We start from the raw sequence: 26,864 nt of genomic DNA, 5'->3' as shown, positions 1-26,864 counted from the left end.
CTCCAATTCGTTATTCAGATGAATACCAAAGCAAACAGGTTTCTCATAGAGCTTTACTAATAGCCTATGAACCTACTTCATTTGAGGAAATTCAGGAAATGGAACCTACAGAAGCTCAGGGCTGGCATGAAGCAACGTCAGAGGAAATCAGAGCAATGGAAAAAAATGAAACGTGGGAGCTAGTACCTTTACCTGAAGGTCATAAAGCCATTACCTGTAAATGGGTATTCAAAGTAAAACAAAATGAGAAAGGACAGGTGGAACGTTACAAGAAAACAAAATTGTGTAGCAACCTCTAGTGCAGAAGCAGAATATATCAGCTTATCTCTGGCTTGTAATGAGATTGAGTGGTATAAACAATTATTTGCTGATCTAAGGTTGGAAATTGAGACACCAGTAACCATATTTGAGGATAATCAGGCATGTATTAGTATGGCTACATCTGAAAAGTGTAAACCAAGAACTAAACATGTGGATGTTCGTTATTCTCATGTGAAAGATATAATTCAGAAGAGCTGGATTAAGCTTGAATATTGTCTATCTGAAATGATGTTGGCTGATTTATTCACAAAACCAGTATCAACGGTAAAACACAAAGAGATGTTTTAAAGCTGGGTCTCAGATTGTAACACAATTTAAACAACATGCGCAAGAGGAGGACTGTTAAGTATATGAAAAGAAATACTTGCTTAGTCATTAAAATTGTGTGTGTATGGCTATCTCAGGGTTAAACAGAGAAAGTCTATCTGTGGGCAATTACCTTGAGATAGAGGCTGTTCTGGGAACCTTGCCAAGATTCTAAGTTAGCCTCATCACAGCTGTATGTAATGTAGATAAGAATTGTGTAAGATGTGTATATAGTTTCTCACTTGTGTAAAATGGAACTGATCACTGCTTACTGATCACTGCTCTTGGATCACGGCTCTCTGTGTATGCCTAAGTGTGCTGATCTGAACTGATCTGAATGGGACTGCACAGAAGCCTGAAGGAAATAAACCAGCTCTGCTGTGTAAGACCTGCGTGATGTGTGTTTGTTTCTGAGCACAAACAGAGTTCCAGAGAGAGAAACGTTCTGGCACAATAACCCAACACTACAAGGCCATCGAGTCCAACCCCCTGCTCAATGCAGGAATCCACCCTAAAGCATCCCTGACAGATGGTTCTCCAGCTGCCTCTTGAAGGCCTCTAGTGTGGGAGAGCCCACAACCTCCCTAGGTAACTGATTCCATTGTCGTACTGCTCAGAAGGCAGTTTAGGCTAGTTCTGTCCTTAACCACTACATGGTTATCAAGCCACCCTGCAGAAAATGTCCTCTGTTCAGACAACATGCTAAACCATGATTCAACAAACAATCCATGTTTCAAAACAACTCGCACTCATCCGCTATGTGTTATGTGAACCGAGCCGTTATGTGTGAACCTTAGAAGGGTGGGTTTTGGGATGGTTGACAAGCCAGCCTGAACCCATGGGCTGTTTTAGGCTTGTGGGCGGCTACTCAAACACCCCAACAACCCAGCCTCACTGGGTTCACATGTAATGACAAGCCATGGTGTGCCCTTGTTGCAGCTCAAATATTCAAAATGGTAGCCACCAGTGTGATGAAAAGAAAACCCTGCATGGAAATTCACCCCTGGTGGCTTTTCACTACATGTGAACTGGGCCGCTAAGGTTCAGGTATTTCATAAGGCAATACAGGATCAGGATAGTGCGGAATATCTTTGCTGCTCCCAGGCATTTCAACCTCCCTATCTGTATTTGACCCTGAAAGGCCAAGAGAAAGTGCGGGTGTGTGGAGGGTAAGTTGTAAGCAAGCACAGTTTGTAACATTGTACAACATAATTATTGATCATGGGACACGTCAGTTAAGCCATCAGCCTTAACTGATTTCCTGGCTTGGTAGAGCTTCAGCCAACATGAGATAGCCTTAACTCTATTCTTAAACCAGCAGGTTATTTGATCATTGAATTGAATATAATATTCACGTGAGGTACTGGTTCCTCTCTATTCAGCTCTGGTCAGGCTTCATTTTGAGCACTGCATCCAGTACTGGGCACCACACTTCAAGAAGGACGCAGGCAAGCTGGAGCATGTTCAGAGGAGGGCAACCGGGATGATCAGGGGTCTGGAAACAAAGCCCTATGAGGAGAGACTGAAAGAACTGGGCATGTTTAGCCAGGAGAAGATAAGATTGAGGGGAGACAGGATAGCACTCTTCAAATACTTAAAAGGTTGTCACACAGAGGAGGGCCAGGATCTCTTTTCGATCCTCCCAGAGTGCAGGACACGGAATAACGGGCTCAAGTTAAAGGAAGCCAGATTCCAGCTGGACATCAGGAAAAACTTCCTGACTGTTAGAGCAGTATGACAATGGAACCAGTTACCTAGGGAGGTTGTGCGCTCTCCCACACTAGAGGCATTCAAAAGGCATCTGGACAACCATCTGTCAGGGATGATTGAAGGTGGATTCCTGCACTGGGGGAGGGGGGTTGGACTTGATGGCCTTGTAGACCCTTTCCAACTCGACTATTCTATGATTCTATGATATTGGAGGTTGCACTCAGGCAGTAGCCTTGATAGTCTTCTTCAGGCATTTATCCAACCCGCTTTTAAATTGGTGGCCATCACCACATCTTGTGGTAGTGAATTCCAGAGTTTCACTCTGCACTGTGTGAAGAAGTATATCCTTTTATTGGTCCTGAATATTCCACCAGTCACCTTCATGGGATGTCCCAGGGTTCTTTTGTCATGGGAGAAGGAGACACCATGGCAATTTTGTTCTTATGTTCTAGTCCAGCATTCTGTTCACATGGTGGCCAAATGCCATTTTCTCAATATACAATGCAGTGGTCATCCTCTTTCTCCTTTGGTCTCTGCCAATGGTCAGTATCTGGTATTTGGAGAGGAAAATTTAATATAATATGTATACAAAGGATTGTTAAAATTGCTGCCAGGAAATGCCACCACTCATATTTAATAGAACGGTGCTCAAAGGTCAGAGAATGCTGGAGACAAATGCTCACTCTCCCCCAGACAGAGGAGAACCTTTTTGAACGAAGTGCAATTAGACTCCACCCTCTCTATTCCTACCTGGGGGATTTTGTAGATATTCAATATGGTTGAGATGTGGATGGAGATTTCAGAATCAGCCCCTTCTACAACAGCCAACAGGTCCTTCTGTGTTCCACAGCCGTAGTTCGGAATATTCTTCTGCCCAGGAGGCAGCAGGTCCAGCATGGCGTCAGACGTGATCCTTGCATTGAAATAGTTGTCATAGGTGTTGTAGCCCAGGGTGATGTTGGGTAACAGCCTCGGATTGCGGTTGATCTCACGAACGGCAAGCAAGAAGGCCAACCTGTGCAAGTAAATTATGTTTGCTCTTCTGCAACAAAATACACGTGTCACATCATTATTTAATAAAACAGGTCAAATTCCTTATTCTCTAACTTGGGAGGGAACTTCGAAGCTCTCAAGTGTTTTCATCCTAGGTCAGAAGCTTAGTAGCTGATTCCCATGAACACACTTTCCCCTTCACTCTGAGCTTAGTAACGAACTTCCAGTAGCTGTGGAGAGAATGGATTTCCCCAATAACCATTTATTGTTGAGCGCTATCCTTGTTGTAATGTGAATTATTTTGGGATGACTTGGTCTTGTGTCAACCAGTTCTGGATGGGGTTACACTCCCCCTGAAAGACTGTGTTCGCAGCTTGGGGGTGCTTCTGGATCCGTCGCTCCAAATGACAGCCTAGATAGATGCGACGGCCAGGAGTGCCTATTATCACCTTTGGCTGATACCCTTCCTAGAGTTGGAAGACCTAAAGACGGTAGAGCACGCACGCTGGTAACTTCGAGGCTTGACTTCTGCAAAGCGCTCTACATTGGGGTACCTTTGCGCTAGTCCGAAAACTTCAACTAGTACAAAATATGGCAGCCAGGTTGGTCACCAGTACACCAGTTTTAAAATCTCTTCACTGGCTGCCAATTAGTTTCCAGTCAAAGTGTTGGTTATCCCCTTTAAAGCCCTTCATGGTTTGGGTCCAGGCTACCTGCGGGATCGCCTTCTCCCGTACAATCCGCCCCACACACTCAGGTCCTCTGCGAAGAACCTACTTCAGTCTGCCAAAATTAGGCTAACAACTATTACCCAGAGTACCTTCTCTTCTGCTGGACAACCATCTGTCAGGGATGCTTTAAGGTGGATTCCTGCATTGAACAGGTGGTTGGACTCAATGTCCTTATGGGCCCCTTCCAACTCTATTATTCTATGATTCTGCTGCTCCCAGATTGTGGAATGGCCCGCCGGAGGAGACTCATCAACTTAATAGTCTTTTAGCATTTAAGAAAGCTATAAAGACTGATCTATTCCAGCAGGCCTATCCAGTGGAATTTTGGGATGTTTTTAGGATGTTTTAATAATGTATATTATGTTTTTCATTCAGTTTTATGTATTTTATATTTATTGTTGCTCCCTGCCTCGATCCAAATGGAGAGGCGGATTAGAAATAAATTTGTTGTTGTTGTTGAATGGACACTTAAGACTGTTTTGTTTTATACCAGACCTTCTCCTAATGGACATTAAAACTAATTTTAATGTTGACTGGCGCCAACGCTCATTTTATTCCAGCGCCAAATGAAAACATGGCTTTTTACCAAATAGTTGAATTCACTAGGCACATTGTTTTAACAGTTTTAATAGTTTTACTGCTTTTAAATTATATATCGTTTTAACTTGGTTTATGGTTTAATTTGTTTTTAGCTGTGTATATTTATTTTATATAATGTATGCTTTAATCTGTACACCGCCCTGAGATCTTATTGATATAGGGCAGGATATAAATGTTTTAAATAAATAAATAAATAATTTGATGACTTTGAGATCTAATCCTCCTCCCTGAATCTGGGGGAAAGAAAATAGTGAAAAATCTTGAGCTGGTGCTCTTAAGGCTATTTCTACACCTGCCTTCCCACCCACCCCGGGATCATCCCTGTGCATCCAGGTGACACACAGGCAGGGATGACCCCCTCCATTTTGCTGGGATAATCCTTAGGTGAAGAAAAGGCCCCGGGTGGAAAAGCATTAAATCCGTCACAGATGAATTACTTACACTTTAATGTAGATAGAAGGAGGGAAGAGGAAGAAGGTTGGTAGGATCACAGCATTCAATTGAGATAAGATCCCGCTAATGAAGTAGTCTCCTGATCTGTAATAATTGTAAGGATTATAAAGATCACCTGTTAAATTCAAGGGGCATTTTGCTTTCCCCCAGGCTGTACAGGGCAGCAGCAGCAGAAATAGCAGCAGAAATAGCAGCAGAAGCATGCTGGTCACTTCCCTCGCAGCTGCTCCCATAGAAGAACCCGCAAAACCTCTCGCAAGACCAAGGCTGCAGTTGGGGACTTTGCTAATACAGATGGAGTCCCGTCAGAGCCTCTGATCCAAAAGGGGTGATATTAAACCTCACTCTAGCAGCATCGCTGCCTGCCCTAAACCACAGCCCAAGCCCTCTGTGGCATGCAAAGTATTATACATGCATCATCCCTTTCAATGTTCTGTGCAAGAAATTACAGTGTGTTGGTCTTGATTGTGATGTTTATGTTATTGGAGTCAGAAGAAATCTTCGGGGAAATGCCTGGAGCTTCAGCAAGAAGAATCACCATGATTTTGATAATTATAAAGGGAACAATTGCCGTTGCTACTTCCTGAACTCTCTCTGCAGCTTCGTGAGCAGGTGTGCAGCTGGAGGGAGCCAGCTTGTGAAAAGTGAGCCATGAGCCCGACACTCTTCCGTAGGCCGAAGAAGAGGGGTTAGATAATAGACCGCCCAGAGAGCTTCGGCTATTGGGCGGTATAGAAATGTAATAAATAAATAAATAAATAAACAAACTGCTCTTTAGAGAAGAAAAATATTTTAAAAACCTTTGAACAGAGTTTTGTTTCTTTTTTTGACTTGTGGGTTACACATACACACACACACACACATACACACACACACACACAAACACGTATGTTTTCCTTGGGTAATCTGATTCGATCTCATGGCCGCCAATATCATCTGTATGCTGATGATACACAATGATATCTTTCATCTCCGGAACTTTCTCCTGAAGTTCAGGGTCGTATGTCGGCGTGTCTTTCAGATATCTCAGCTTGGTTGCTTCATTGTCGTTTGCAACTTACTATGGCAAAAGACAGAATTGCTTGTTTTTCCTCCCAAACCTTCTCCCCATCTTTCATTTTCTATTACCATCAATAATGGTAACCAGTGCTTGGGCACAGTAATGGACTGGATGAGGGCTAACAAACTGAGACTCAATCCAGACAAGACGGAGGTACTGTTAGCGGGTGGTTCATCTGTCCGGCAAGGTGATGTTTGCCCTGTCCTGGACGGGGTTGCACTCCCCCTAAAGGATCGGGTCCATAGTTTGGGGGTGCTCTTCGATCCAGAACTGTCACTTGAGGCACAGGTGAACTCAGTGGCAAAGAGCACCTTTTATCAGCTTAGGCTGATATACCAACTTCGCCTTTATCTGGACAGAGATAGCCTAGCTACAGTGATCCATGCTCTGATAACCTCTCGTTTGGATTATTTATTTATTTTATTTATTTATTACATTTCTATACCGCCCAATAGCCGGAGCTCTCTGCAATGTGTTATACGTGGGGCTGCCTTTGAAAACAGTCCAGAAACTTCAGCTGGTACAAAAAAGGGCAGCCCATTTACTAACAGGGACAGGCCAGGGAGGCCATATCACGCCTGTCCTTCTACAACTTCATTGGCTGCCAGTCCAGGTCCGGGCCTGATTCAGAGTGTTGGTACCAACATTCAAAGCCCTAAATGGCTTGGGGCCAGGTTATTTGAAGGAACGCCTACTCCCATATGTACCTGCCCAGACCAAAGATCATCCATTTATGGGTTAATTTGTTTTTAAATGTGCATATTTATTGTTTTATATTGTATGATTTTATCTGTACACCGCCCTGAGATTTTAGTGATATAGGGCGGGATGCACATGTTTTAAATAAATCAAAAATAAATTATTATTATTATTATTATTATTATTATTATTATTATTATTATCATCATCATCAAATAGTGCAGCCCTATGCATGGTCAGACAGAAAAAAGTCCCACATCTCCCAGCATCCCCATCTAGGCTAGGAAATGATGGGGGTTGTAGGACCTTTTTCTTTCTAAACATGAATGGCATTGCACCCTTATAATCATTTTACTTCTGTTGCGCTTGCTTCTGTGAGCTAGCAGTGGTGATCAAAACAATACCGGAGTCAGATCATAAATTTGGAAGATTTATTCAATGACAAAGGAAAGCGAACAAACATTCACTCAGCAATAAGATATAAGAGCAGGCTATAAAAAGAGATCCATGACTGTCTGGGTAAAGGTGACAATATAAATATAGAAACAAAATTAAGCTAAGGAACGAGACGTAAGAATGCAGGTAATGCTAGCAGCCATTTACACTTACACAGAACATAATTATCTGAAGAAAATAAGCAAGCAACTACAAGGCAGGTCTTCTACTGAACTCTAAACTACATCCATCTAAAACTTCTGACAGTCCCAACTGCATAGCAGTCGAATCTAAAGATGATGAGGAAAGGAGGGTGAGTATGGGAGGGGGAATTATAACTATCTATTCTAGGAAAATGTGGGCTTAAATGGAAGTCATAAACCAGGCATCCACTCCCAAAATGGCTGACTCAGGGAGAAAAATGGCTGGAGGACCTCCCAAAACAGAGGAAACCCAAGTGTGTTCAAACCGGGAAATCCTTTCTTCTCTCCATGAGAAGACGAAAAGGCCAGAAGCAATCCAAAGGGACTTCAGAACAAGCAAAACGGTTAGCAAATTAGAAAGGGTGCAATCCTATCCAAGTTTAGTCCCCAAAAGTCCAGTATCTCCCAGCATGCTCAAGCCAGCCATACTAGTACTTGAAAGGTTGTCACACAGCGGAGGGCCAGGATCTCTTCTCGATCCTCCCAGAGTGCAGGACACGGAATAACGGGCTCAAGTTAAAGGAAGCCAGATTCCAGCTGGACATCAGGAAAAACTTCCTGACTGTTAGAGCAATACCACAATGGAACCAGTGACCGAGGGAGGTTGTGGGCTCTCCCACACTAGAGGCCTTCAAGAGGCAGTTGGACAACCATCTGTCAGGGATGCTTTAAGGTAGATTCCTGCGTTGAGCAGGGGGTTGGCCTTATAGGTTCCTTCCAACTCCACTATTCTGCTTCTATGAAAAACAGGCTTGCTTGCGCAAAACTAAGCCTTAAAGACTGACATTTCAACATTTTAGAAATGAAGGAGAAAGGTCACAAAAGCCGGGAATTCACCGAATGATTGACAGACAGCATCACCACATCGTCTAGCAGTAAGTTCAGTATCAGGATTTCAGAGAAATCCATGGATGTCAGAGGAATTCAATCCACAGATTCTACAACAAACAGCATCTTCTGAGGTCTACTGATTCCATGAACTTGCAAACTGATTTTTTAAAAACCTTCCAGAATTGTACACAGATTCAGTCATATGAAAATTGGTGGAAAATATGCGCATATATATATCCTTTAAAAAACAACCACCAAGGTTCTATACATTTCTAGACTTTCTTCAGCTTCCATTGTGTAGCACTAAGAAATAATATGCAAAATATTGTGTGCAAGTGAATACTATAACCCACTGCAGTCATCCCATGAAACTGATTGGTGGGAGATTCAGGACGGGTAAGAGGAAGGAGTTCTTCACACAGCGTGTTATTTGAACTATGGAAATCACTTCCACAAGTGATGGCCACCAATTTGGGTGGCTTTAAAAAGGAGTTTGATAAATTCCTGGAGGAGAAGGCTACCCATGGCTAGTAGCCCTGATGGTTGAGTGTTACCTCCAGTATTCAAGGCAGTAAGCCTGTGTGCACCAGTCACTGGGGAACATGGGCGGGAGGGTGCTGTTGCACTCATGTCCTGCTTATCTAATCGACAGCTGATTGACCCCTGTGTGAACAGAGTGCTGGACTAGGTGGACCCTTGGTCTGACCCAGCACCAGGGCTCTTCTTATGGTCTTACATGATAGAAATTGTGGCAGAATTTTTGCATACGTTTCCGGATTGGGGGGGTTCTGATTCTGTCCATGTACTGGCAACAGAATGAAATATGGCTCACAATCTTGTTCTGACTTTATTTAATTTTGTTCTGACTTTATACTGTTAGTTTGACCCTACCCAGTGCCTGTTTACCCTACCCCGTGCCTGTTTGCATTCTCTTCCCCTCCTTATTGTTTTATTATGATTTTATTAAAATGTAAGCCTATGTGGCAGGGTCTTGCTATTTACTGTTTTACTCTGTACAGCACCATGTCATTGATGGTGCTATATAAATAATAATAATAATAATAATCTATGAAACACACAGAAGAGATTAAATTACCTAGTTCTAGAAGTCACATATGGAGAGTGAAACTACCCTTTCATTTCATCCAATCGAACCCCAGAATTTTTCTCCAGAGTTCAAAATTTTGTAAATTTCTAGCTTCCTCCCGCAGAGTGGTAAAGCAACAGTTTCTGCAGCTGAAACTCTCCCCACGGCCTGAGTTTGATCCCAGAGGAAGCTGGTTTCAGGCAGCCGGCTCGGGTCGACTCAGCTTTCCATCCTCCCGAGGTCGGTAAAAGGAGTACCCACTTAGCTGGGGGAAAGGTAATCATGGCCGGGGAAGGCAACGGCAAACCACCCCACTATAAAGTCTGCCAAGAAAACATCAGCGAAAGCTGGCATCCCTCTGAGTCAGTAATCTCAGTGCTTGCACGAAAGGTTCCTTTCCTTTCCCCCTTTCTAAACAGTGGAAGGATCTACACTACTGCTTCATAACGTTATTGAAGCGCGCTGACAACTTTTGGGGTCCATGACACATTCCATTTACTGTTTTAACACTGTTTTCAGAGTTATATCCTGTTCAGTGTAGCTCTGGCCTGAGAAACCACAAATAGTTCTGCCATTCTTCACAATGAACACACTCCAATCTTTTTATCATTCCAAGTGTCCTTTTTGTTTGCCTTTTTCAGTCCTGTGAAATCCTGCTTGAGGACAGGTGACCTAAGTGGAAAACAGGATTCGAAATGTTGCTTGAGGACAAGTGACTTGAATGGCAGATAAGATTCTGAATGTTGCTGCATCCAAGATGTGTGCTTAAAGGGTTGTTAAAGGACAGTCATGGCCAGTTGATATTGCTAGAGCTAGTTGAAGAAATGGTTGGATAAATTCCTGAAGCAGAAGGCCATCAGTGGCTACCAGCCCTGATGGTTGTGTGTTACCTCCAGTATTTGAGGCAGTAAGCCTGTGTGCACCAGTTGCTGAGGAACATGGGTGGGAGGGTGCTGTTGCACCATGTCCTGCTTCGTTGGTCCCTGTTCGACAGCTAGCTGGCCACTGTGTGAACAGAGTGCTGGATGAGATGGACCCTTGGCCTGATCCAGCATCAGGGCACTTCTTGCACTCTTAAGAAGCTTCCACAATGGCTTTTGTTGGCTAAAATATGCTTCTTGAATGAGCCAGGATGCAATATAGCTGGATCGAGGGAGAAATGTCTGGGCTGGACCGTTCCATATAGAGTTTTCAAACTGTTTTCAAAGTGTCATATCCTACTCAGTGTAGAACTGGCCTATGTATATATTACTACATTACGGGCACGATCCTAGGCACGTTTAGTTTGAAAAATTATCCCACAACTCCCAGTATTCCCCAGTCAGCCTGGTGGGCTGGAGAATGCTGGGAGTTGTAGGGTATTTTGCTATCCAAACATGCATAGGATTGCACCCTACAGGTATTGTAAAGTGTCCTATGTCTCCAGTGTTCTCTCCTTCACCAGGGGTTTGTCTAGATGGGCGCTTTTCTCAACAGTAGCTTTGGAGTGGCGGCAGGTGACCTGCGGGGAATCCGCATGTCGTTCCGAGATTGCTTCTAAGCGACCCCAGTGCGGCGTGAAAGCGAGCGTGGAACTGGCCTTTGGAAGAGCCAACGAAGAGACGTCCTTCCCGCCGCCGTCGCCACCGCCACCGCCCACAGACCTCCTCGCCGACCGGCAAGGAGAGCTCGGCAGAAGAAGCTCTCCACCCCGCTTTCTTCCCCCGAGCTCTGCATCCCAGCCGGCGAGGAGGTCTGTGGGTGGGGGCGGTGGCGGGAAGGACGTCTCTTCGTCGGCTCTTCCAAAGGCCAGTTACACGCTCGCTTTCACGCCACACTGGGGTCGCTTAGAAGCGATCTCGGAACGACGTGCGGATTCCCCCCTACATGACGCAGCCGCCACTCCGAAGGTATCCAGGGCACAGCACCAAAGTTCCACACTGAAAGTCGGGCATCTCCGCGGACCTGTTAAAAAATAAAAAAAAATAAAGGGTGGATATTCTGGGAGGGAGGGAGCACCCAGTTCCTCCCCCCTTGTCCCTCTCCATTCAGCTGTAACTGCGATCCTTCGCATTTACAGCTTTTAAAAAAGAAAAGAAAAGTAAGAACCACCTGTCAGGGATGCTTTAGGGCAGATTCCTGCATTGAGCAGGGGGTTGGACTCGATGGCCTTGTAGGCCCCTTCCAACTCTACTATTCTATGGTTCTAAGAACTAAAGCCAGGCCAATTCTTTAGAAAACAAATTCTAACCTTGGAAGAGGGGGCTCGGTTGCTCCCAGGTGCCCCAGAACTGCTGTGTGTGTACTCAGGTGGGAGGGCGCCTCCTGGAAAACCTGCAACTGTGCTCCTTCCGCTGTAGATGGTCGGAAGGAGCGCCAGTGTGGCACCGCGCTGCCTCACACCACCCAGCACTGCAGACCCAACATCATCAGGACGAGGCCCGGAAACTGAAGCCCTGGAGTGCAGATGCTAGAGGTTCTCATCAGTTAGGGTGCATGAAGCAACATCACATCATGAAGATAGAACATAGCAATGAACCTAAAGGTGGCATTAGCACAAATGTCCACAGAGACCTTCCTTTGCCATTTCAGTTGAACGTTTTGCTCTATTCCCATGTGATTGGGAAGAACATGGTCACTGGGTGAAGGAAAAGTTTGTTCAGCACAGGCAGACAGGGGAAAGTAAAGCCACAACATCACTCAGGTGCTGTGCATGACACTGAGTCCAGCAGGGTTTCCCCCCACGTCCTGCCACTCTACTTTTTGCATGATGCCAAAAACATCATGTATACAACGGCAGTATACAACATATACAACATATACAACATTGTATACAACGTATACAATGGCAGGGTTGTATACTCTCACCTTACTTATTCAACTTGTATGCAGAACACATCATGCGACGTGCTGGGCTTGACGAATCCAAGGCTGGAGTTAAAATCGCAGGAAGAAACATTAACAATCTCAGATATGCAGATGACACCACTTTGATGGCTGAAAGCGAGGAGGAGCTGAGGAGCCTTATGACGAAGGTGAAAGAAGAAAGTGCAAAAGCCGGGTTGCAGTTAAACCTCAAAAAAACCAAGATTATGGCAACCAGCTTGATTGATAACTGGCAAATAGAGGGAGAAAACGTGGAGGCAGTGACAGACTTTGTATTTCTGGGCGCAAAGATTACTGCAGACGCTGACTGCAGCCAGGAAATCAGAAGACGTTGACTTCTTGGGAGGAGAGCAATGACAAATCTTGATCAAATAGTTAAGAGCAGAGACACCACACTGACAACAAAGGTCCGCATAGTTAAAGCAATGGTATTCCCCGTAGTAACCTATGGCTGCGAGAGCTGGACCATAAGGAAAGCAGAGCGAAGGAAGATAGATGCTTTCGAACTGTGGTGTTGGAGGAAAATTCTGAGAGTGCCTTGGACTGCAAGAAGATCAAACCAGTCCATACTCCAGGAAATAAAGCCAGACTGCTCACTTGAGGGAATGGTGTTAAAGGCAAAACTGAAGTACTTTGGCCACATAATGAGAAGACAGGATACCCTGGAGAAGAGGCTGATGCTAGGGAAAGTGGAAGGCAAAAGGAAGAGGGGCCGACCAAGGGCAAGATGGATGGATGATATTCTGGAGGTGACAGACTTGACCTTGGGGGAGCTAGGGGTGGCAACGGCCGACAGAAAGCTCTGGCGTGGGCTGGTCCATGAAGTCACGAAGAGTCGGAAGCGACTGAACGAATAAACAACAACAAAAACAAAATCACAACGTTGGTGCCTGACGGATTTCTCAAGAAACACAATTCCACAAAGGGAGGCATTCCAAAAAGTTGTGGGAGCACCCGAAAGAAAACCACAAAATATGAACCCACTGCACTAGCAGGTTGATGAAGGAATGCCTGCCCCACCCACAAGTAATCTATCGTAATATCATCGGTATCTTTATGGCACTTTGGACATAATTTGAACATCGAGATCTTCTCCTTTCTGTGTGACTTCTGTGTTGATTCTTAAGGTTGACTTGGTCGGAAAACTCTAATTAGTGGAGTTTATACTTGTTCCTACATCTCTGGAGCACATTGTTTGTGTGGCAACCAAAGCTCTTTCTTCTACACATAGAGCTTGAAATAATGTGTTATGTATGTGTCTGATTTAGCAAAAGATGGGTTTAGCTAACATGGCCTCTAGCAGTGGGTTCTCACATTTTTAGGAAGGTTAACCGCACGGGCATTTTTTATTTCATTTATCCTTTCTGAATGTTGTGATGTCCAGTAAGTTACAAAGTATTATAAGTATGTCTAACATGGCCTGATGGTTTAATAGTGCTTTCCCTTATGTGTATTCTTTGATGGCATGTAAAGGGTGTATTCCAACAAAAGCACTTTCCACACTCCCAACCATTTATATGGTTTGTCTATGGTGCAAACTAAAGTGTGCACTCCACCAAAAGCTCTTGCCACACCCCAGTTAATTACATGGTTTCTTTTCTCTGTGAGTTCTCTGGTGTGTAGTAAGGTGGGAGCTCTGAGTAAAACACTTTTCGCACTCCGTGCATTTATATGGTTTCTCCCCTGTGTGGATTCGGTGATGAGAAGTGAGGCCTGAGCTACATCTGAAGCTCTTTCCACACTCAAAACAAATATATGATTTCCCCCGTCTGTGTAGTTTTTGATGTGAAGTAAGCTTCGTAATATGACTGAAGCTCTTTCCACACTCCAGGCATTTATATGGTTTTCCCGCTGTGTGAATTTTCTTATGTGAACTAAGGTTGGTGCTATGGCTGAAGCTCTTTCCACACTCCAGACATTTATATGGTTTCTCCCCTGTATGAACTCTCTTATGTGAAGTGAGGCCTGCGGTACTGTTGAAGCTTTTTTGACATTCCAAACATGTGTATGGTTTTTCTCCTGTGTGTATTCTTTGATGTTGGGTTAGTTGAGCACTGTGACTGAATTTATTTCCACACTCCATGCATTTATATGGTCTCTCTCCGGTGTGGGTTTTCTGATGTGAAGCAAGGCTTGAACTTTGACTGAAACTCCTTCCACACTCAAAACATGTATACGGCTTCTCCCCCGTGTGGATTCTTTGATGGCAATTAAGGTATGTGCGATTACTGAAGTTCTTTCCACATGTCAAGCAGTTATATGGTTTCTCTCCAGTGTGGATTCGCTGATGCAAAGTTAGATGTGAGCTCTGACTGAAGCTCCTTCTACACTCAAAGCATTTATATGGCTTCTCCCCTGTATGGATTCTTTGATGGGAAGTAAGGTGTGCCTTCTGACTGAATGTCTTTCCACACTCAAAGCATTTGTACGGTTTTTCCCCTGTGTGAGTTCTCTTATGTGAACTAAGATACGTGCTATGACTGAAACTCTTCCCACATTCCAAACATTTATATGGTTTCTCCCCCGTGTGAATTCTCTTATGTGAACAAAGGTTTGTCCTATGGAAGAAACTCTTTCCACAGTCTTTGCATTCATATGGTTTCTCCCCCATATGAATTTTTTGGTGTTGAATTAGATGTGTGCTTTGACTGAAGTCCTTTCCACACGCCATGCATTTATACGATTTCTCTCCAGTGTGAGTCTTTTGATGTAAAATAAAGCTTGAGTTCTGACTGAAGCTCTTTCCACACTCCGGACATCTGTACGCTTTCCCCCTTGTGTGCATCCTTTGATGTTCAGCAAGAGCTGAACTCTGACAAAAGCTCTTTCCACATTCCAAACATTTATATGACTTCTCTCCTTTGTGGTTTCTTTGATGCAAAGTAAGGTGGGAGCTCTGACTAAAGCTCTTCCCACATTCCAAACATGAATAAGGTTTCTCCTTTGTGTGGATTCTCTGATGTGAATTAAGCCGTGTGCTCCTGCTGAAGCTCTTTACACCGTCCTTGCGTACATAAGGTTTCTCCCCTGTGCGAATCCTGCAGTGTGAATTAAGTTTAGATTTAGAACAGGACATTTTCCCCTGTGAAAAGCTCTCATTCTTTCTCTTTCCCGTCTGATGTTCTTGCTGGATTGGGATTTGACAGAAGTCATCAGCATGGCTAAAAACAGATGTATCCCTCCTATTCTCTTCTTGATTTTCCTCCTGCCACCTTGTTCCATCTTGATCCTCAAAGGTCTCTTCCTCCTTTTCTTCCTGGTTTGTTGTTCTTGATGGGATCTGAAAGGGCTTCGGAGAATGATATCTATCCTGACCATCACCTGCTGGAACAGAGAGAGAGGATACCTAATTACAGGTGCAATTAAGAAATAGAGACTATAATCAACGATCAATTAGCTGTTACTGTGAATTAATACAATTGTGGTTTCTGACACAGGGATGAGATGGAAACAGATGCAGGTGGCCTGGTGGACCATAAAATACCAACGATTCCCAATTATAAGTACCACAAATGACACAGAGGATACTTATTGGAGAAATTTCTCCTCTATTCGGCACTGGAAGGATGTAGACAAGCTGGAGCGTGTTCAGAGGAGGGCAACAAGGATGATCAGGGGTCTGGAAACAAAGAGAGACTAAAAGAACTGGGCATGTTTAGCCTGGAGAAGAGGAGATTGAGGGAGACATGATAGCACTCTTCAAATACTTGAAAGGTTGTCACACAGAGGAGGGCCAGGATCTCTTCTCGATCCTCTCAGAGCGCAGGACACGGAATAACAGGCTCATGTAACAGGAAGCCAGATTCCGGCTGGACATCAGGAAAAACTTCCTGACTGTTAGAGCAGTACGACAATGGAATCAGTTACCTAGGGAGGTTGTGGGCTCTCCCACACTGGAGGCCTTCAAGAGGCAGCTGGACAGCCAGATGGAATGCTTTAAGGTAGATTCCTGCATTGAGCAGGGGGTTGGACTCGATGGCCTTATAGGCCCCTTCCAACTCTACTATTCTATGGCCCTTTCTACACCTGCCTGCTCCTGGGATCCCCTGTGTGGCATTTGGATGTACAGGAACGATCCCGGGGTGATGCTGGGATATAGGGCTGGTGTGGACATGCCCTATGAGTCTATGAAAAGCAATTCAACTAAGAGACAGAAGGGTGCTCACCTAAAGAAGCCACGTTCCCATAATTCTCCAACATGACTTCCTTGTACAGAGCCCTTTGGCCTGGATCCAGCAGGGCCCACTCTTCCTTGGTGAAATACACGGTCACCTCCTCGAAGGTCACCAAAACCTGAAAAAAATAAGAAATCGTTATCTCCTCACAAATAATGCCACACAAGCACACGTTGGGCCTTTTCAGACAACACGCTAGGCCATGGTTAGGCCGCTAACCCTTTTGCAGCAAATGGTTAGGGAGCGTGTTTAAACCATGGTTATGGGGGGGCGGAGTCTAACAGTCCAATGGAGCGGTAGAACTTCTTCTCAGCTCCTGATTAATGAAGCCTAGAAGCGCATTTATCTGCATTTGATCGAAATAATATGTGAGGAAACTCTACAAAAAGACTTATGAAATCTCTGTGTATCCGGGAAAGTAGAGACGTCCCCCGGAGAGCTTTGAAATGAATTACAAGTTCTAGTTTCGTTTTTGCTACTCCATAAGGGGGAGTCCTACGGAGCTATAATAAATAACTTTGAAGGAATGCAGAGACTTTAAGTGGAATTAAATCAATCTTTATCTCAAGGAGACACAGAGGAAACAAATTAGTCACTCTAAAATAATTTACGGAGGCAAAGGAGGGGTCGCGAAGGCCCGTGGAGGGTGTTGATGCGACGGGGTTTCTGCCTAGTGTACTGTGAAAGAGCAGCGCGAAGCTTGATGCCGAAGAAAAATAAAAACAGAGCGAAACCAAATTGGACCAGAACTAAAACACATCCCTCTGATAAATCCGCGGCCAGATTAACAAAAGACGAGGAACGGGGCAAGAGTGGGAGAGTACAAGATCCAAAACGGCTTGGCAACAAATCCTGTGGAAAGCGACGAAATGGCAGCCAAAGTTGGCACTGAGCCAAAATCAGCACCTGATGAAACTTATACTAAGATGATGGAAATGAAGCATTAACGCAATAATGAAGCATTGTTTCAGGAAATGAAAAAGAATAAAGAAGAAGTTATCAAAAATATACAACAGGTCCAAACATCATTAGTGAAAGCTGAGAAGGAGATGAAGAAAACCAGAACAATGTTAGATCCTGGAATGGATCTTGGTTTTGTTTTTCCATTGCTTTGACAACTTCTGAGGATCTGGAAGAACAGAGGACTCAGCAGAAACTTAAAGGTCAATTTTCCACCTGGACATTAAGTGTAATAAATGAATTATTGTCTAAGTGGTTGTCATTAATTAAGGGTTGCAAAGAGTTGCATCATTGTACAGGTTGTCTATAAAAGTAAATGTGTTTTGCATGTTCATTATCTCCTTCTTTCCTTCTACTTACCTAACTTGATGTTATTATTATTATTATTATTATTATTATTATTATTATTATTTATTTATTTATATAGCACCATCAATGTACATGGTGCTGTACAGAGTAAAACAGTAAATAGCAAGACCCTGCCGCATAGGCTTACAATCTAATAAAATCATAGTAAAACAATAAGGAGGGGAAGAGAATGCCAACAGGCACAGGGTAGGGTAAGCAGGCACAGGGTAGGGAAAAACTAACAGTAGAAAGTAACAGTAGAAGTCTGCACAACATCAAGTTTTAAAAGCTTTAGGAAAAAGAAAAGTTTTTAGTTGAGCTTTAAAAGCTGCGATTGAATTTGTAGTTCTCAAATGTTCTGGAAGAGCGTTCCAGGCGTAAGGGGCAGCAGAAGAAAATGGACGAAGCCGAGCAAGGGAAGTAGAGGCCCTTGGGCAGGCGAGAAACATGGCATCAGAGGAGCGAAGAGCACGAGCGGGGCAATAGTGTGAGATGAGAGAGGAGAGATAGGAAGGAGCTAGACCGTGAAAAGCTTTGAAGGTTAACAGGAGAAGTTTATATTGGATTCTGAAGTGAATTGGAAGCCAATGAAGAGATTTCAGAAGCGGAGTAACATGGTCAGAGCGGCGAGCCAAGAAGATGATCTTAGCGGCAGCGTGGTGGACAGAAACCAACGGACTGATGTGAGAAGAAGGAAGGCCAGTGAGGAGAAGGTTGCAGTAGTCCAACCGTGAAATAACCTGTGCATGAACAAGCGTCTTGGCAGAAGAGACAGACAAAAATGATCGAATCCTTGCAATATTATACAGGAAAAAACGACAAGATTTAGCTACTGCCTCAATATGAGGAATAAAGGAGAGCGAGGAGTCAAATATAAAGCCAAGACTACGAGGTTCCTTGACCGGAGTAAGCGTAACATCATTGACAGTAAGAGAGAATGAGAGATGAGGAGAAGGTTTAGAAGGAAAAACAAGCAATTCAGTCTTTGCCATATTAAGTTTGTAAGTATTTGTATCTGTACTGCCATAACTAAATTATATGTATCTGCCAGTAAAGGGTTTGTTTTAACCTACAAGAATCCTTTGCCTCAATTTATGTCTTTGCTGTCTCTTGGCTGAGAACCGCTGCATACTCTGCTAGTCTCTGGTTGCCCAGACAGAGACTTAATACAAAAAGGTTATGTGCCAGAAGTCCCAGTCTGAGCCATAACTAATCAGCTTTTATGCCATAACTCAACAAATAGATCTTAAGCTAAACCATGGTTATGTAGCCAGCATGGTTAGGAATGGTTCAGACACTCAGCCTAATCTATCCCTATCTCATAACCCATAAAATGGAGAGGAGGTGGGCCATGTAAGTCCCCTTAAGTGTCTTGCAAGAAGAAAAAAGATGAGATAATAACACACACAAAGATAAAAATAAAAGAACAGTCAAATATTGAGAAATAATAATAAAATATTTAAGTCACTATTTTATTCCTTTCACTTCCTTACTGCTCAATACCCAAAGCTCCCGGGGCGATTCACAAAACTTTAAAACCACAAGCCACAGAACAAAAAATAAAATACGGAAGCTGAAAACCACAATATCAAAGCAAAACCAGACTAAGGCCGTAGCTAGACCTAAGGTTTATCCCAGGATTGTCCTGGGGTCAAACCTGTTCATCTAAGTGCCACACAGGGCATCCAGCGCTCAGGCAGGGACGAACCCAGGATGATCCTGGGATAAACTTTAGGTCTAGCTACGGCTTAAAACCGAGCAGCAATGCAGAGATTTAAAATATAGATTTTAAACTGCAGGGCTAAAAGACTAGGATGCAAAAATGCTGGGGGAATAAAAAGGTCTTCACCTGGCACCGGAAAGAGTACAACATCGGTGCCACAGCAGAGAAGGCCCTCTGGCTACCTGCCTCACTTCCTTCAGCAGGGGCTCAAGGAGAAGGACCCCTAAAGATGGTCTTACGGTCCAGGCATAAATATGGGAGGAGACAGTCCTTAAGATAACGTGGCCTCAACTCATAGAATCATAGAATAGTAGAGTTGGAAGGGGTCTACAAGGCCATCGAGTCCAACCCCCTGCTCAATGCAGGAATCCACCCTAAAGCATCCCTGACAGATGGTTGTCCAGCTGCCTCTTGAAGGCCTCTAGTGTGGGAGAGCCCACAACCTCCCTAGGTAAATGGTTCCATTGTCATACTGCTCTAACAGTCAGGAAGTTTTTCCTGATGTCCAGCCGGAATCTGGCTTCCTGTAACTTGAGCCCGTTATTCCATGTCCTGCACTCTGGGAGGATCGAGAAGAGATCCTGGCCCTCCTCTGTGTGACAACCTTTTAAACAGGGCTTAAATAGGGTGACCATATGAAAAGGAGGACAGGGCTCCTGTATCTTTAACAGTTGTAGAGAAAAGGGATTTTCAGCAGGTGTCATTTGTATGCATGCAGCACCTGGTGAAATTCCCTCTTCATCGCAATAGTTAAAGGCGCAGGTACCCTCCTCTCTTTTGTATCTGGTCAAGAGGGAAGGACTCCTGCATCTTTAACTGTTACGATGAAGACAAAATTCCACCAGGTTAGTTACTGTTAGTTTTACCCTACCCTGTGCCTGCTTACCCTACCCTGTGCCTGTTGGCATTCTCTTCCCCTCCTTATTGTTTTATTATGATTTTATTAGATTGTAAGCCTATGCGGTAGGGCCTTGCTATTTACTGGTTTACTCTGTACAGCACCATGTACATTGATGGTGCTATATAAATAAATAAATAAATAAATAAATAAATAATAATAATAAGGTGTGACATGCATACAAATGACACCTGCTGAAATTCCCTTTTCTATGCAACTGTTAAAGATACAGGAGCCCTGTCCTCCTTTTCATAGGGTCACCCCAGCTTAAATGGTTGGCATTTTGGACTTAAAAGGTGGCATTTTGGACTTTGAATGTTAATAACAACACTTTGAATCAGGCCCAAATACGGACTAGCAGCAAGTGCAGCTGGAAAAGTACTGGCGTTAATATGTTAAGTTCATTGGAATAATCACAAAGAACAGAAAGTATCATGTTCGTCACAAAAACTGTTTACGGAATGCAGTTGCCTGTCCAAAACCAATTGCACTTGAGTAGATGTTAATCAGACTCCTAGCACTTAGGAGCTGTGTATGGAGGATAACTTCTGAACATGCGCAGAGTACCTGTTTAAGGGGAAAGAAACCTTATTTTTTAAAAAAGTAACTAAGGGCAAAGAACTGCTATGCATTTGTGTACTTGTTCCTTGCAAAACAAGAAAAATGAAAAAGCAGCTGCCTCAACTATTTATTTATTGCATTTATTTCCCACCTTTTTCCTCCAAGGAACCCAGGGCAGCTTACATAATCCTCCTCCTCCTCCTCTCCACTTTATCCTCACAACAACAACCCTGTGAGGGGTTTTGGGCTGAGAGTTTATGACTGGCCCAAAGTCACCCAGTGGGTTTCCACGGCCGAGTGGGGACTTGAACCTGAGACTACCACAAATGCATGTGTGTCTTCAAATACTTAAAAGGTTGTCACACAGAGGAGGGCCAGGATCTCTTCTCGATCATCCCAGAGTGCAGGACACGGAACAATGGGCTCAAGTTACAGGAAGCCAGATTCTGGTTGGACATCAGGAAAAACTTCCTGACTGTTAGAGCAGTACGACAATGGAACCAGTTACCTAGGGAGGCTGTGGGCTCTCCCACACTAGAGGCCTTCAAGAGGCAGCTGGACAACGACATGTCAGGGATACTTTAGGGTGGATTCCTGCATTGAGCAGGGCCTTGTAGGCCCCTTCCAACGCTACTATTCTATGATTCTATGTCCTTTGGGAAAACAGTGCCAGCCTGCTCCTCCTAAGGCAAAGCTGTGTGGAAGCATTTGAATTCACAAGGCACTACAGCACCAACGCAGCCACGGATCCAATTCAATATCAGTCCTAGGTAATATCACACGACAGGGCTACTGTTGTGTGTCTTCTTTAGGCGTCTTCCTGACCTTGCCCAGGCGTTCGGAAAATGTCTTGTAGGAAAAGCTGGAGAGTGTGGCTTCATTTGGAAGGGAACAGGGTAGAAGAAGAAGCAGGGCATTTATTGCTGCTTCCAAGGAAGCTGTTTCATGGGGTCGTCACTCTAGCAGGGCTGGAGGATATTAACGTGATCTTCCTCTCAATCCCCCAGAGCTACTGGATAACCCAATACTGGTTAAAGGGAGTCATGCTACCTAGACAAGGCCATTCTCGACTTCATAAGAACATGAGTAGAGCCCTGCTGGATCAGAACAAGAGTCAGACATTTCTCCCTCGGGCTGGCTATATTGCATCCCGGCTCATTCAGGAAGCATATTTTAGCCGACAAAGGCCATTGTGGAAGCCTCTTCAGAGAGTAAGAAGCGCCATGCTGGATCAGACCAAGGGTCCATCTAGTCCAGCACTCTGTTCACACAGTGGTCAACCAGCCCTCGTCCAGGGATGAACAAGCAGGACATGGTGAAGGCCTTCTCTGTGGTGGCACCCCGACTGTGGAATGCCCTCCCCTTGGAGGCCCGATTGGCGCCAACGTTTTTTTCATTTCTACGCCAAGTAAAAACATGGCTTTTTAACACAGCCTTTGATGGTTAAACTCACTGGCACATTGTTTTAACTGTTTTAACTGCATCTATTGCTTTTAAATTATATATTGTTTTAACTTGGATTATGGTTTAATTTGTTTTTAACTGTGTATATTTATTGTTTTATACTGTATGTTTTTATCTGTACGCCGCCCTGAGATCTTAACGATATAGGGTGGGATATAAATGTTTTAAATAAAGAAATAAATAATAATAAATGGTGCAACAGCACCCTCCCACCCATGTTCCCCAGCAACTGGGGCACGCAGCCTTATTGCCTTGAATACTGGAGGTAGCACACAACCATCAGGGCTAGTAGCCATTGATAGCCTTCGCCTCCAGGGATTTATCCAACCCTCTTTCAAAGAATATTGGACAAGATATTCTAGTTATACTTTTAATATTGTGGTTTTAAGCTTCCATATTCTATATTTTATGCTGTAGCTTGTGGATTTAATTTTTGTAAACCACCCAGAGAACTTCACCTAGTAGGGGATATAGAAATGAAAAAAAAAAAGAAATTAGAAATGAATAAATTAATAATAAAATGGGACTATAAGCAAGCAAGAGGTGGTCAGTGGTTATGGGAAAAGATCAAAGGAGCTCAGTGGAGAAATAATAAATCTTGCAGCACCAGAAAGGAGAAGAAAATAAGGATGCAACCCTATGCATGTTTGACAGAAAAAAGTTCTCTATTCGGCCCTGGCTAGGCCTCGTCTTGAGTATTGCATCCAGTTCTGGGCTCCACAATTCAAGAAGGACGCAGACAAGCTGGAGCGTGTTCAGAGGAGGGCAACTAGGATGATCAGGGGTCTGGAAACAAAGCCCTATGAAGAGAGACTGAAAGAACTGGGCGTGTTTAGCCTGGAGAAGAGAAGATTGAGGGGAGACATGAGAGCACTCTTCAAATACTTGAAAGGTTGTCCCACAGAGGAGGGCCAGGATCTCTTCTCGATCCTCCCAGAGTGCAGGACACAGAATAACGGGCTCAAGTTAAAGGAAGCCAGATTCCGGCTGGACATCAGGAAAAACTTCATGACGGTTAGAGCAGTACGACAATGGAACCAGTGACCTAGGGAGGTTGTGGGCTCTCCCACATTAGAGGCCTTCAAGAGGCAGCTGGACAACCATCTGTCAGCGATGCTTTAGGGTGGATTCCTGCATTGAGCAGGGGGTTGGACTCGATGGCCTTAGAGGCCCCTTCCAACTCTACTATTCTATGATTCTATGATCCTACAACTCCCAGCATCCCCCAGCCAAAATGGCATGCTGTCAGTTGTGGGACTTCCCCCCCCCCCCCTATCTACACATGCATAGGATTGCACCCTAGCAATGTTACCGGGCTTGAAAGAACAAGGCGGTAGCAGCCAAATTGTCCCTCGCTCGTTTTCGAGATGACCCGTCCCGTCTCACCTGAGCAGGCTGCATCGTCGACGTTTCTCCTCCACCGCAGAGAGGAACCGGTCTTGACTGTGGCCTTGAAGCCATCTGGCTCCCGCGAGAGAAACCAAAACGTTGGCCGGGCTTTTATCCTTCATGCACACACTGAGTACCTTCTGTTCCTAGTGTGTAAGTTTCTTCTGTCTTCCCAAAGCCCCGATGATGATCTAGAAATGCCTGGATGAGAGGAGGAGGAGGAGGAGGAGGAGGAGGAGGAAGAAGTTAGAGTCAAATTTTCTCTGATACAGAAACAGACTGGAGGTTTTATTTGTTTATAATCTGCCCAATAACTATTGTTCTCTGGACGGTGATAAAAAGGGAAGACGTTCTCTAGGATAGGATAAAAAAGAAAATCCATCCCACATTCCTGCAAATATCACCAAAAGTCCTGTGGCTATAAACAGCTAAGAAATCTCCCCCCACCTCCATCCTGACTCCACTTTCCCTCCTTCACAGAATCTCCTCACTGCCTTGGGATGCTGGTGTTCATCGCAGCAATGAGCCCACCGGAGAAGCATATATTTTCTCCCGTGTCTGTGTTGACACTGGGCCTGTTCAGACGACACGCTAAGCCATGGTTAGGCCGCTCACACTTTTGCAGCAGGTGAAGGTGTTTAGATCATGATTATGAAGCCACCATGGTTAGGCATGCCTCACATGACACACTAAGTCATAATGTTTAGCTAAAAACACTTAAACGATGAGGCTTAGTGTGTCATAGAATCATAGAATAGCAGAGTTGGAAGGGGCCTACAAGGCCATAGAGTCCAACCCCCTGCTCAATGCAGGAATCCACCCTAAAGCATCCCTGACAGATGCTTGTTCAGCTGCCTCTTGAATGACTCCCGTATGGGAGAGCCCACAACCTCCCTAGGTAACAGATTCCATTGTCGTACTGCTCTAACAGGCAGGAACAGTTGTCTGATTGGGGTCTTTAACTTTCCAAGGTGAAAAGGGGGCCCAGTCAATTTCTTTCTTTTTTCTTCCTTCTTTCCTCCCAGTGGAGGGCAGTGGCTTCCATGTGAATGGGGCTTTAAATCTGCTCTGGATTTCAGTCAGAACCACTAGGATCTCTAAAGGAGCTCTCCAAAGTGTTGAACCGTTTAGCCAGATTCTGGCTGGACATCAGGAAAAACTTCCTGACTGTTAGAGCAGTACGACAATGGAACCAGTCACCTGGGGAGGTTGTGGGCTCTCCCACACTAGAGGCCTTCAAGAGGCAGCTGTGCAGCCATCTGTCAGGGATGCTTTGAGGAGGATTCCTCCATGGAGCAAGGTGTTGGACCCAATGGCCTTATAGGCCCTTTCCAACTCTACTATTCTGGGATTCTATGAAAACGATGCCTGTTGTGGGGATTGTGGACAGGGAGGCCCAGGACTAAAGCAGACGTGTAGAACCTGTATCAGCCTGAGAACATGTTTAGCCAGGTTCTGCGTATATACAAATGACACCTGCTGAAATCCCCTTTTCTATGCAACTGTTAAAGACACAAGGGCCTCTGTCCTCCTTTTCATAGGGTCACCCTAGCTTTAAAGCCGTGTATGGTCTAGGTCCAAGCAGCGCCTCTTTTTGTACCTGTTCACGTTAGGCAAGGCTCCTGCAGCTGTGATGCCTCGCTGAGCTTTCGTCAGCCCCTATTCTGTCCACCACATATCCCCCATCCCTGCCAGTTGTAAATGTTGACTAGGGTGACCATATGAAAAGGAGGACAGGGCTCCTGTATCTTTAATAGTTGCATAGAAAAGAGAATTTCAGCAGGCGTCATTTGTAGGCATGCAGCACCTAGTGAAATTCCCTCTTCATCTCAGCAGTTAAAGCTGCAGGTGCTATACTAGAGTGACCAGATTTAAAAGAGGGCAGGGCTCCTGCAGCTTTAACTCTCGTGATGAAGTGGGAATTTCACCAGGTGTGCATGAATACAAATGACACCTGCTGAAATTGCCTCTTCGTTACAACTGTTAAAGATACAGCAGCCCGGTCCTCCTTTCCATACAGTCACCCTAAACTCTACAATATCTTTTTTTTTAGGTGTGGGGGACCAAACTGTACACAGTATCCTAAGTGTGGTCTCACCCCATAAGAACATCAGAAGGGCCCTGCTGGATCAGACCAAGGGTCCATCTAGTGGCCAACCAGCTGTCAACAGGAAACCCACATGCAGGAAATAAATGTAACAGCACCCTCCCACCCATGTTCCCCAGCAACTGGCGCACACAGGCTTACTGCCTCTGGTACCAGAGGTAGCACACAGCCATCAGGCCTAGTAGCTATTCCCATCCTCCACCTCCAGGAATTTATCCAACCCCCTTTTAAAGCCACCCAATTTGGTGGCCATCACTACATCTTGCGGTAGTGAGTTCCACAGTTGAACTCTGCACTGTGTGAAGAAGTCCTTCCTTTCACCTGTCCTGACTATCCCCCCCTCCCCTCTCCCAAATCGCCTTCATGGGATGACCCTGGTTGAGCATAGGTGGAGGCACAGCTTAAACTGCACTGGATGTGGGTGATGGAAGCTGTGGTCCATTTCTCTCACATCAGATCTCCTGAGAGAAGCGCCCTGATGCTGGATCAGACCCAGGGTCCATCTAGTCCAGCACTCTGTCCACACAGGGGCCAACCAGGGACCCACAAAGCAAGACATGGCGCAACAGCACCTTGCCACCCATGTTCCCCACCAACTGGTGCACGCAGGCTTACAGCCTCGAATACTGGAGATAGCACATAGGTTGCCCTAAGCTCCCCCCACCCCAGGGCGTTGCTCTCTGCCCTCTGGTTCTGCCCCCCACCCCACCCTTGCCTTGCACTGGGGACCCCGCTCCAGGCCTGGCTGGCAGGAGGATCGCGCAATGCAAAACCATGCAACTCCGGGCGCACTTTGCAGCTGGTTGCATGGAGAAGCGCTGCAGGGAACAGGGCGTCTCCCAACCCTCTGTCTCCGGCTCTCACTCAAACGTTGCACCTGGAATTCCTTCGGCGCTTCGCCTCTTTCTCCGGGGAAACTCGCCCGGAAGCCGATCTGCAAAGTGC

The 26,864-nt window shown here is 44.9% G+C and overlaps 1 protein-coding gene across 1 annotated transcript in view; it reads right to left on the bottom strand.

The window, feature by feature from the left end:
- Positions 1-26,853, bottom strand: part of LOC134396274 (zinc finger protein 420-like) — a 647,156-nt gene extending 620,303 nt beyond the window's left edge. The window contains exons 1-4 of the mRNA XM_063122695.1: positions 26,797-26,853; positions 23,810-24,013; positions 16,461-16,587; positions 14,182-15,615 (exon numbers count right to left, since the gene is read on the bottom strand). Coding sequence (XP_062978765.1) covers positions 14,182-15,615; positions 16,461-16,587; positions 23,810-23,884 — 1,636 coding nt within the window. The 5' untranslated portion in view covers positions 23,885-24,013; positions 26,797-26,853. The remainder of the gene's footprint in view (positions 1-14,181; positions 15,616-16,460; positions 16,588-23,809; positions 24,014-26,796) is intronic.
- Positions 26,854-26,864: the final 11 nt, after the last annotated feature.

This window comes from Elgaria multicarinata, chromosome 3 (assembly GCF_023053635.1).
Source record: "Elgaria multicarinata webbii isolate HBS135686 ecotype San Diego chromosome 3, rElgMul1.1.pri, whole genome shotgun sequence".
Classification (NCBI taxonomy): domain Eukaryota; kingdom Metazoa; phylum Chordata; class Lepidosauria; order Squamata; family Anguidae; genus Elgaria; species Elgaria multicarinata.
This window is presented reverse-complemented; position numbering and strand designations above follow the sequence as displayed.